General features: G+C 34.5%; 1 protein-coding gene across 3 annotated transcripts in view; it reads left to right on the top strand.

Moving 5' to 3' along the window:
• The window catches only part of Nrx-IV (neurexin-4), a 56,232-nt gene that overhangs the window by 6,029 nt on the left and 37,626 nt on the right, over window positions 1-12,577 (top strand). The window contains exon 3 of one of the 3 annotated variants that reach the window (XM_022061085.2): window positions 8,649-8,845. The exons of 1 other annotated variant lie outside the window; for it this stretch is intronic. In XM_022061085.2, the coding sequence (XP_021916777.1) occupies window positions 8,649-8,845 (197 nt within the window). Of the gene's footprint in view, window positions 1-7,802; window positions 8,000-8,648; window positions 8,846-12,577 lie in introns of all 3 variants that reach the window. One more of the 3 variants, XM_022061084.2, reaches the window with a different exon arrangement.

The raw sequence follows: 12,577 nt of genomic DNA, 5'->3' as shown, positions 1-12,577 counted from the left end.
ACAAGCCATTTGACTGCTTGATGATAAATTGCAAGGTAGAAATGTGAATATGGTGGTGTTAGGATAACATGGAACAGTACTGTGCTTGGAAAATATTTATCAATTTTGTGTAGAAACTTAAACATTTTGTGAGCAACATGCAGTACCTTGAATACATTAATGTACTGTATCTCATGATTACTGTCAGAATGACGCTCCTGCATTGTTGTGATTATTTATTTTGGTAAGTGTTTGTGCTGGATGTTTTGAGATCCTCTGAAGTTGGTGCTATCTTCAAAACAGGTAAGGTGTTAGGCAGGATGTGACAATTTCTGAGTTGGAAAGGAAATATAAAGTACATTGAATACAAATTAAATGCTAGTGGTGCTTCTTTATTACAAACCTAGTGTCTGAATATAATTAAGATGCTTTTTCTGCTTTACATGTATTTGTTTAATACATGAATGTAATTCATATTTGTCTCATTCCTCGTTACAAAAGGGCCTGCAACGGACTTCGTGAGTTCTTGTATTTATGAGTTTGTTTTAAGAAGTCAAAAAATAATCTTTATATTGAGGTTATTTGCTTATGTCTCAAAATTTTTGATGCTCAGAAAATTAAAACTTTACAGAACAGGTTACAATTTCAAACTACAGATTATTTTATTGATATAATATTTTTTGGCTATTTATAACACATTTTTACACCACTCTGTGATATATGACTCGTAGGTTTTATCCAAGAAGCAATTGTTCTTCGATCTTTGATGAATTTAAGGCCATGCCCTCCCATCTTTAGGTGTTTAGTTAATGAAGGCCTTTAACAGAATTTCATTGTTTCTCTTAAACCTAGGACTACCAGCTGTTGGTTTTTCTGCAATGAAACTGTACAGCATTCAGTCTTTTGTAGTTGATTATCTTGGCGTTCAATTTTATGTTAGTGTTGTCATGCAGGAATTTCTGGTACCATTTGTATAATTCAGAGTAATATTTAGCAGAATACTAATTTCTGCTGTTCACTTTAGTCAGTCTATTGAGGTCATATTTTTTCTTTTGAATTTAGAATTGTAATCTCACTCTGTCTGTTGACATTGCAATGATTGTAGCTTTGGTAAACAGTTGCAGAAATGAACCAACTTTGAAATTGGTTTGTTGGTTAAATAATTTAAAATCCACCATAGTATTAATTTAATTGTGACTTTATAAAATGATTGTTTCTCAGATTTTGTCATATCTTGAACATTGTTACATAGTAGTTTTTCTACCTGTTGTTCTCACAGTATTTATCTAAACATAAGACACTGCTGTGTTTTGTATCCAAGATTTGTAGTTATTGTGTATGCTGCAGTTTACCTTACTTGGAGCGTAGGACACCATCATCTTCAACATCCTTAGCACATTAGTTGAAAGTAAAAATGTGAGGCTGGTTATCTTCACTTTTGTGGCAAAAAATAATAATTTTGCGAAACTGATGATGTGCTGCTTATACTGCTGTATTTCATAGCATTAATTTTTTTTGGCAGAAAACAGCATTTAAATACATTTAATTTAGACTTTTGTTGTCATAGTACAGTAATATCCATTTTTTTCTTCTTAATTTCATAAATTACAAGCCTGACATATTAGGAAATACCTTGAATTATAGCTGTAATGATAATGAAGGTGTATAATTAGTTTGAATTCCTTTATTTTGAAAACCTCCATTGTAGAATGTTGTCTTATATTTGGATGAATACAATTATCATCATAGTTAAATAAAATATTGTATATCAGTAGCTGAATTAATAAGTTATGAGTTCCAATTCAAAAGTTTGTGGACTGGATTTCTCTCCTTTGTATCAAGGCTGGAAGTTTTGTGCTCAAGGGAAGAATCTCTATGACTCACTGTAGATAATAAACTGCTAAGAAATTTTATTATATTTGCAGTTTTCCCTTCCCTTTTTATCTCCCTCTTCTGTTCTGTGGTGGCATTTGTTAAGTCTTCATAAGATTTCTCAAGAACACAAGCTCTCTTATTCTTTTTTTAAGGGGGTCGGAAGGTAAAGAGAATGCCAACTGTCTGCAGACTGTTTTCTTATTTTCCTTAAAGTTATGTCCAAACGTGAATACTTCATTTACAGAAATTTGGAACATTGTATCCATACAGTTTAGTGCTTTTTTCTTGACTAAGAGACTGTTTTGAAACAATTGAGTTGCAGTTGCTAAACAGCATTTTGTGTCCATGTCTAGTGTCAGGTGTTGTAGAAAGGAAGATAAATTGGCATGGATGAGGAAATTTTTAGAAGGAACAAGAATATCAATACCTGATTTTGAAATGTCATTACAACTGATATGTCCAAGTATTGGTTGAATGGATACCATCTAACAATAAGGTCAGCAGTTACATTTTTTTTGTCATCATGGAAGATTACCAGTGTAGTTGTGCAGCTGGTTGGGGATTCCCCAGGTAATTGTGGTAACCAAGGTAGCCTGGAAATTCTGGGTGTAGGAATGATTTGATAAAAATTTATCCAACCATTCAGGCAATAGACATTGTGAATCTCGGGCATTTTTGCAACATTGCTACTGTATGACTGATCAGTTTTGTATTTGTGAACACGTCTGCTTTGTAAAATTTATATCCAGTTTTCCATCCAGAATAGGATACATTTTGGATACAGAGAAAGTTGTTCTACAGCAATAATGATAACAGTGTTTTAGACAAGGTATCCATGTCTGGACATACTTAAGACACTCATCTTGTGTGTTCATTCTAAGCTATGGAAATGTTGAGATAATAAATGGGTTGGTTCAGATTGATAGAAGAATGTCATATTTATATAAAAATACTTGGACATGTCAAAGGAAATGATACAACATATTTTAGTCAGCAACTTATGCATGAAGGTTTGTGTGAAAATGTTCCCCAAAAGTTTATTGATGAGAAGTAAAACATTGAAACAGAAGAATATTTGTTCAAATTTCCTACAGTGTGTTCAGGATAATGAAAATCTCATAAATGCATTTTCACTAGAGATGTGTTTTGACATTTAATATTTAAAAAATGTCCCCCTCCCCAAATCTATTAATTCCAAGGATTCATTTATTTAGATGATGTGCACCGGTCATATATTTATCCATGTATAGATTGCACCTCGGTTTTATGAGAGAAAATTTATCTGACATTTCCTTTAAATGTTTCCATTTTTATAATCAGTGCCGTGTTTCAAACTGTATGTATTTTTGGTCGTTATAGATGATGTTCACATCATTGTGGAGACATTTGTTTTCAGAAATACATCCTTTTGCTTTTGTATTGATGGCAATGGTAGCCAAGCATTTGTCGTTCTTAATAACAGTAAGTCATGTTTTTCATGTGTCTTAACTGAGTTAACATAATGTTCTATAACTTGTGATAAAATCAAAATTAGTGTGTCCATGTGTTGGCAGCATTTACCTCGTTGTGCACTTATGTGAGAAGATGTCAGTGTTTGGGTTTTGTAGATAAACATTGTATCACAAATCTCTTGTTCATTTTTTGAATGTGACATGTATGTAGGTTACACTTCTATTTTCAGACTGAGTCCTTGGAATACAAAGTGCTGCCTGTCAGGTTAAAGATGTAGTTGAAGGAAGAGGCCAAACTTGTTACCATCAATATAATGCCTCCACATGTACAAAGGTTTTCCCATCACTCTGCCTGTACCTCCCAACATTTTTCTTCTCCAAACTCATTTGTCTAAAATAAGAAGTTAAATTATAATTTAGTAGTGACTGAGACAGATTTCAGAAGAATTTATCTTGTACATTTGATTTTATCTGTCTGGAAACTTATGGGTTGGACTTCATAACAGTAGGTGCTTTTGTTGTTGAATATAACAGGGAGATTTTATTTATTAGAAGTATGTAATTTGTGTAGTTTTACTTTGCTTTTACATGTTGGTAGGTATTGATCGCATTTACCTGCAGCCTGGATTACCGAGTTTTTGGACTTCATCCATTGTCTGGTGTTCTACAACAGACAGTGTTTTGAATAATGGATCTCTGCATCTTCAGGTGTAAGTGGGGGGCACCTATTCTGTTGGGTCTGTTGGAAGTAACTAGCCTCAGTTTTTCTAATGGACCAATCAGAGTATGTACTCTGCTTTCATACACCCAATGACAAAGAGATATCCACTCTTTTAAATGTTATTTGTTTTAGAATACCAGATGTGGAAAAAGTTTAAAAATTCACTAGTCAGATTCCAGTACACCTGTCAGAACCCATTAGAAATTATATTTACATTCAGACTATCCAGTGTTTTAATATTTTTGTTTACTAGTGTGACAGTACTTAAAGTACTGTTCATGTACGTCACTTGAAAACATTAATTGTATCCTCTTACAAGAATAACACTTTTGTGAGAAAATTGAAGGTTTTTGGAGGAAAAATGAAATAAAGACATTTCCAGTAATCCTATTTTCTACTACTCACATGGAAAATCATTTTGTCTCACAAGTGGTGGGGGATTTTAAGAATTAGAAGAGGATTGATTAACATGTTGTGATTATTAAATTGTGTACATTGCCATTTAATTGCACACGCTGGATAACTGAAATAGTTTGCTTATTGTTTATCATTATTGCAGTTGAATTAATCTTTAATCTATTGAATTAGGTTAGTCAGGTTTATGTAGATTAACATTATAGTTAAAATAGAAATTTGTTTTAGCTTCTTTGTAGTCAGTGTATGTTTGTGTATTGCTTTTTATTGTTAATGTTGTGCATGACATAGGTTTATATATGTCTGTGTAGGACACATTTGCCCTCATTTGGTGTGATCTGATCTAATTGTAAGGCTTTATTCACATGAATACTTGAAAAACAGTTCTTTTAAGAAAATATGTAAGATTTAATTTTATGTATGTGACCAATTTTTTTATCACTTCAGTTAAGATGATGAAACCTGATTAGACCAACACTTGGTGCAGAGCATTTTTCTTGTGACTAGTATAGCAGATACCACTTTTGATTCATGAACCACTTTAAATTGATTTGAATGTTGGCTATTCTGTTTTTTGTTTCCCTTGTTGTATAAAAGTATGACACTCCCAACTTCCCAGTTTTGATCATCTTCATATCTCATTTCATTCCACAGTGTTATTAAACTTTTAATTGCCCTGTGCACTGATGCTTTATTTAAAAGTTATATATCATTACATTGAGTGGGCGTGGCAGTGCCATTTTAATTTCCATTAGGCTTTGCCAACCTATGATGCACAGTGTTATTGGTTATTGCTGGCACAATTGACATTTTCCCTTACACTGAGTTTCCTGGCAAGTGTTGAAGGCCCTACAGTTTGTGTTGCAATTTTTATATAATTCTGGGTAGCAAATACATACTTTGAAATTCATTCTTTTATGTCATTCTGTGTTCAATTATAGATGAAAAAAAAAAGAATAGTCATAATTGAATTACTCGTATGTAGACCAGCTGTCAGTCTGTGTTCAATAATTTGATCAGTCATCCATTCACCCATCTGCTTTGATATTAATATATGATCTGATCATTTGATTTATTGTCGTCTTAAGATTTGCATTGAAGTTTTGTAAATTACTATGGTAATTTAGTGTCTTACTGGTTGTGCTGATTTCTGCCAGCACTGCACTTTCTTTCCTTGAACTCTTTTGATGTGGTGATTCATTTTGGAATTAATTGAATTAATTTAAGGCAATCTGGTAGTATCCTTGTGGTATATTATATTTGCTTGTGTTGATGTTACTGTAGTGTGTAGCTTTTTTGTTTTTAATTGCAAAACAAGATGTGCAAAATGCTTAGAAATGTACCACAGTAGATAATTTTTTTGATTCCCCTTATTTGTTACTTTGAAGTACCATGTATAGCCTGACAACTTTGCTCTGAAACCTGAGGGTGGAGCTTCTGCAGAGTGAGCAAGTGGTTAGGAGTGATGGGTTAGCAGGTGAACTAGTGTGGCACATTCCTCTTTCAAGCAGACTGGGTCAAGTTTTACATTGAACAGAATACGATTTAATACATTTTTATTACAGCCATGAAACTAAAAGTTGGGTACAAAAATCCATGATGACACTTAAAAATAACAATCTTATGAAAAATGTACCCAAAATGTCTATTTATGTATTTATAATATTTTTTAGAAAATTACAAAATAGGCTATTTGAAGAAAAATATAATTTAAACAAGAAACAAAAAGTTTGAACCATTTCCCTCATTCATTTGTCTTCAGATAAACTCCACAGTTTTCCTTCATCTGTACTAATATAATCAGATCTCTCTCCTAAGTGAATAAACATGCTTTGCTTTATCCAGTGAGCCATTTCATTGCCAATATTCTTCTTCATATGTCATTACAAGGGAGCAGCAGTTTTGTCATTTTTCTTTTGTGTCCGGTGGACACTTTACATGTTGTGCATATTGGACATCTTAAAGGGAAGTAATAGGTACAGCAACATTACAATTTTCTTGGTGGTGTGGAAACTTAGGTGTCTTGTGAACTACATAAATCACAAGTTTGGCCTTGAGCATTAATTATCTTCATTTTTTTGTCTCCGCATACTGTGTCAGTAGCATGAAGCAAAATAAAACTGACTAGGGAGATGGCTGTCATGTGGGTTGTAGCATCGTGTAGTCTGGTAGAAGTTTACCAATGTTTCAGAGACTCATCACCCTGTTGATGGAGGCAGCAGTGACCTCTGAAACATTGGTAAACTTCTACCAGACTACATGATGCTACAACCCAGAAGACTGCCATCTTTGTACTCACTGCCATGAGAATGTCAAATCCTAAAGTGACCAGGTCTTTTTCACAGTTTTTAAAGCCTCACTCTGTTTCTGCAATGATCACGTAAACTTAAACTTTTTATTTGAACCACTAAGAATGAAAGTGGATCATACAGAAAGAAATCTTTCTCACTGCTCCTGCCTCTGATGTTCATCCACTTACCTGTTATATACTGAGTTGTTAATAGGGGTGCGTTTGAAAGGACAGCTGACAAGGGAATCGGCTAATACAAGGTGACTTTTGTTATACATTGGGGTGCATTCTGGCAACTTGTCTCATGTAATGAAAACACATAAAATGAGATGTGTATCAGTTGCTGTTAAAATGGCACCAGTCTTCTTTAGTGCTAAGCTTATCTGAATCACACTCCCTGATAAGCCTGGAGAAGGTTCAGTGTAGGTAATGGGCTTTAAAATTCAGCATCAGATAGGATAATGATGCTTCTCATAATACTGAAATAAAACTGGATGTGTGAGAATGCAAATAGTGAAAGGGCATATAACGAGAGTCATCTGCATTACTAGGGTGATTGAGTTACAAGGGATGAAACAGGCGGTTCATGTAGTATGCGTGTGGAAACATATTCAAAATTATGTTCGGGAGAGAAAGTAGATTGCGTGGGAAGCAGAATAATTATATAAAAATTGATCTTGGAAGAGTGAGTTTTGAAGATGATTGAACTGAATTGGATTTACTGGTTGAGATGGGAGTCATTTGGCAGGCTTATTTGAACACCCAGATGAATGTTCGCATTGCATGATGGGTATTTTTAGACCAGTTGAATAATAATAAGCTGCGTATGATAGATCCTGTGCCACGTAGTTAAAAGGCTAATGTCAACCCACATACTCATACTTGAGCCCTGTCTTCTGTCAGTTCTGCTTCTTTCTAGTAAAGAAAGATTTTTATCAGTTTACAGTCAATCTCTTGTCCTTTATTTAAGTTGAGACACATCTTTCCCTCCCTTCATTTCTTTTATTTATCTTGTGATTTGATGTTGGTGGCTGATGCATGGTTGTGCTCCCACCCGCCTGCTGTGGTATAGGTGACAATGCATGGACAGCATCCAGCTCAGATTTTGACCAGTATCTGATCGTTGATCTGGGTAGTGTCAGAAATGTCACTCGGATTGCTACTCAGGGACGACGTCACTCGTCAGAATATGTCATGGAATACAGCGTCAGTTATGGCACCAATGGACTTGATTATGCTGATTACAAAGAGCCTGGAGGTAACACAAAGGTAAGTTGCACAGAGTGATATTTTTATATTGGATGCACTTTCTGTAATGTAGTTCAGAAACGGATAAAAATGCCATGATCTGACATTTATTCAGTAAGTTGTGTTTGTCTTTATGCTGTTTCAGACTAATTTAACTGTTGAGTCATCTTGCATGGTCATTGTAATTTACTTTTTTTTTCATTGACTTAATGCGTATTTTATGGAACATACTAGAGAAAAGTGCTGTTTCATAATGATTTTGGCAACTCTCGATTATATATCTTTATTAATTTTAACCAGAAAGTGCATAATGTTCACGTCATGTTCTCTATGGTGTGAGTTCCTGTAAAAACTGGCAGAGATTCATATTATGTAATGGAGGTAGTCCTTGACTCATGTTTGAAAGGAATTTTGAGGCAGTTGAATTTTCTGTAGTTTTGCTTATTTCATAATTTTGATTACTTTTCCCCATTTGTTTTTGAGTTTATAGTCATTTGTCACTACAAGAGAGTGCTAAAACATCATTAAGAAAGGAAAGTGGCTGAGTAATGTCAGTAATGGAATTTTTATGACTGATGTTTGGGATGTCTGTGGTGTCTTGTCTTAACATTCTTGTACTAACAAGTCTTATTTCACTCTTTCGAAGCAACTTTCCTTTTATTGTTTTCAGGCGATTTAGCTTGGAGTCCCAAAGATAACACATACTATCATTTTCTAACAATTAATCTGGATGGTAGAAAAGAAATCCGATCGATAGTGACTCAGGGACGGGCAGAATCTTCAGAGTTTGTTACAGAATACATTGTACAATACTCTGATGATGGAGAAGGGTGGAAAAGTTATGCAAGTTCCACAGGAGAGCCTGAGGTATAAATTTGTATTTCTTGATAAGTGAACGTTTGCATTTCATTTTTTTTAATATATGCAAACTTGTAATGCAAGTTAGTTTTATTCATCAGAATAATTTTGGTGAAGAATGTTGTACATAAATGGAAATTATAAAATATTAAAGACAGAATTATCCAGATAGTAGCACACATTATGCAGTGAAATTTAGGTATGCTTCATAACGCAGAAGTATGGTTATTGATACATGGGAAGTACTGTGGTATAGACCTGTGTTCTGTAACCTGAACTTGCGAATATACAGGTAGCTCTCGATTTACGCCGAGGATGCGTTCCTGGACGAACCGGCGTGAACGGAATCGGCGTAAATTGAAACTCTTTTATAATGTAAATCAGTGGGAAGTCAATGACATTGACGAGTAATATAATGGCATTACGTTTAAAGCTCTGAAATAACGTAAATAAAATAAAGGGAATTTAAAAACTATATTTTATACACTTACAATCGGCAATTCGTTGGTCCCCGCGATTGACTGCGATTATTTCATGTGATTGATGCGTGCAGTCATCTCTGCTGTTATGCGATAGTTGCATTCATGTAAGACGCCGACCTATAGAAAATAGCGTAGTAAAAATAACCCCGGTACCTCCGCAGAGATTAAATTAGTCCTTCGAAAGTTTAAAGCGCCAGGAATGAAATTGCATAAGAGCAAACTCACATATTCAAAAGTTTGAATTTCACAAACAGCTTTTACCGATTCATCGATCTCATTGGAGTAAATTCGCGTTAACGAAACATACGTAATTGCAGAAATGACTATACAATTTTTATTCAAAATCAGCGACGTAGGAATTACGATTTAGTATAAGAATCAGTACGAGAAACATTGTAAAACGTTATAAATAATAGTAAAATATATTTTTTTGACTTTCTGTTTTCAAAATAGGCGTTATTCTGAATCGGCGCAAATCGAGGGCTACCTGTACAATTTATCATCAAATTAGCAGCACACCTGCAATCTTGTGGCACCGGTTGTGGAGCACGTGTATAGACAGATTAATAACCTTTGTTTGCTATGATAATTTTTGTTGTGCGTGTTTATTGTGATTTGGAGACTGGCTGCAGGAGTTAAGGTTCAGTGTGTTGCTGGGGTTTTAACGCTTTCTTTGCCACCCTGTTCAGATAATCATTGGTGCTTCCTTAGGTTCCTTGTTATTGTGTAGTAAGGTTAAAGGTAGCTGAAGGGTGGATCTATTACTTGCATATCAGGATCAGTGCCAGAAATAAGTTGGATATTTTTTAGCTTTCATATAGCTGTTATTCACCTATGCTGTAGCATTAAGTTAATGGACAACAAAATTTGTATTGTAAGGAAAATTTCTGTGTGAATACAGCAAGTTGAACAAATTTGTTTCCAGTATTGTTATTCATCCTTGGAGCAGCAACAAAATTTGGATGATTATGATATGTAGGGTCAGACGATACCTTATCTTATTAAATAATTTTACATTCAGAAATTTACAGTGTACTTGTCAAATTTGATGACTGAAACATTAGGGGAAAGCAACAGATATTATGTATTCTTTGAATGAAGTCCATACCCTGAACAAATGAATGGGACAGTGTGCCTGTTCAGCCATCCAAATATTTCATTGTGAGAACTGGTAGACAGATTTTAAATTTTTTTTATTGAATTTTATGCCAGTGGAGGCCACTCTAACCTTGCACTTGGTGTATTTGATGATAACAACATGGCACACGGGGTGGAAGTATGAGTTTTACTCAGGCAATAATAATTGTGTCATATTTTTGTAACACTTTAAATTGCAGCCAATAAAGAAGTGTCAGCATCAACCAAGATCTAACTTTAGGACTGTCTATGCACAAATTAAGCATTTTAATTCTACTGCACTTCAGTATTTTGTTAGAAATTTCTATTATCTAAATGTGATGTTGACACACAGTTTTGTAAAGTTTGAAATTATGTTTGTAAAATGAGGTGTGAGGTACTCATAAGTGTTGATTGGGATGTTTTGGTTTGTGATGCCATTCCTCTCAAACATTGGTAACCACCTACAAGACTGACTATACAGTGTTACAACCTAGGAGTCCACAGTCGATAAGGTAATAATATAATATAATATAATGTTTCTATAAAAGTTAATAAGTTAAGATAAATGTCAGCACGTGTATAGGGTGTCCAGAACTAAGGTGTGTTTTTGGTGATGTTCAAGTCAAAAACATCCAATAAAAATATGTCTGAAAAGTGTTTGGAAGGTATGGGCACTTTAAGAATTAATTTTGCTAATGGAATAAATGTATGGGTAATTTACATTTTATCAGTGTTATTACATTTAACACATGTAAATCTATAAATATTACAATTTTAGGAAGTAATTACCGATGCCTTTGCTACTGAAATAAATGCTGGAAGTGACTGCCTCATGTACATTGTGGTGAGAAGGATGGTCATTTCTTATATGAGCAGAAGCAACGGTGTCTGATAACCAAATGAAAGAGAGAATTAATTTTTAAAACATTTTTTATGGTAGCAGTAATGAAACTACAGGAATTTTCTTAATAAAGCATTAAATGTTTATCAAAGCTACAGAAGAGCTGTGACTGTTCAGGATCTCATTATTGGAAATTATGGACAGAAATTATTTACTGTATGGCGAATTAATAATTTATAATTTTTGCTAGCCTCATCATATAAATTAAAGCATTTGAAGGAAACTCAGGCTAAAGTTCTTCAATGACTTCTTACCCATTTGTTTGTGGATAGCACCGGTTTTTTAAGCATGCTGTGAATTGGGTAAACCTACAATGTACTTCCTGCATGGCGTATATCATAAAAGCTACATAGCTTCTATATCACCAATAAATGCACCTCTTTCTTATGCATGAGTGGATGTGGATACTAACCATCTGTGTTTAGTAATATAAACATTGTGTAAAGTTAATGAAATTGAGTTAAACACAGTAGCAGCCAGAGCTGGTATCCAGCAAGTTCTGAATGTTGTGCAGGAAGTTCTGTTGGTTGACTTGACAGGCAGAGTCATGCTACATCTGATAGTGGAATGAAGAGCAACAGTGGGGCTGTCACTATACTACCATCATGAGAATCTCATCATATTTAGCATAGAGTGTTAAAAGTATGTTGGTATAATGGCAACCTACGAGGGTTATTTCAAAAGTCATGGCAACTATTTTTTTGGTGGCAAACATGTTATATTGAAGAAAGTTCAAAATATACATATGAAAGGGCACGATACGCTCCTCCGATTGGCGTAGTCAGATCAGGTAGGTGTGAATGGGTGTAGGTATAGTAGGCAAGAAAAAATGCACATTACGGAATGACCGGTTTTTTTCATTCTTTAATCCTTGAAAAATTCAATTGTGATTAAAAAAAATTCAGTGTGAGTTAAATCAGAATTCTTACATTAAGACTAGCAACCTTCAAAGTAGTCTCCGCGCGTATCGAGTACTCGCTGCCAACGACGAGGAAGACGGCGAATACCATCAGCTTCACCATTTCCAAATCTTGCCATCTCGTGCCAAACTGCGTTGGAAATGTCCTCTTGTGTGTGAAAGCATTTCTCTCGCAATGGCTGTTTCAATTTGGGTATTAAGTCATACTCACATGGCGAAAAGTCGGATGAATATGGAGGATGGTGTAGTACTTCCCATCTCCGTCATAAAAGGTTCTTGACAAAAAACGGTCATTCCGTAATGTGCATTTTTTCTTGCCT

The sequence above is a fragment of the Zootermopsis nevadensis genome, unplaced genomic scaffold (genome assembly GCF_977971745.1).
Source record: "Zootermopsis nevadensis isolate Lab colony 2312 unplaced genomic scaffold, Znev_1.0 Znev_ptg000050l, whole genome shotgun sequence".
NCBI lineage: Eukaryota > Metazoa > Arthropoda > Insecta > Blattodea > Termopsidae > Zootermopsis > Zootermopsis nevadensis.
This window is presented reverse-complemented; position numbering and strand designations above follow the sequence as displayed.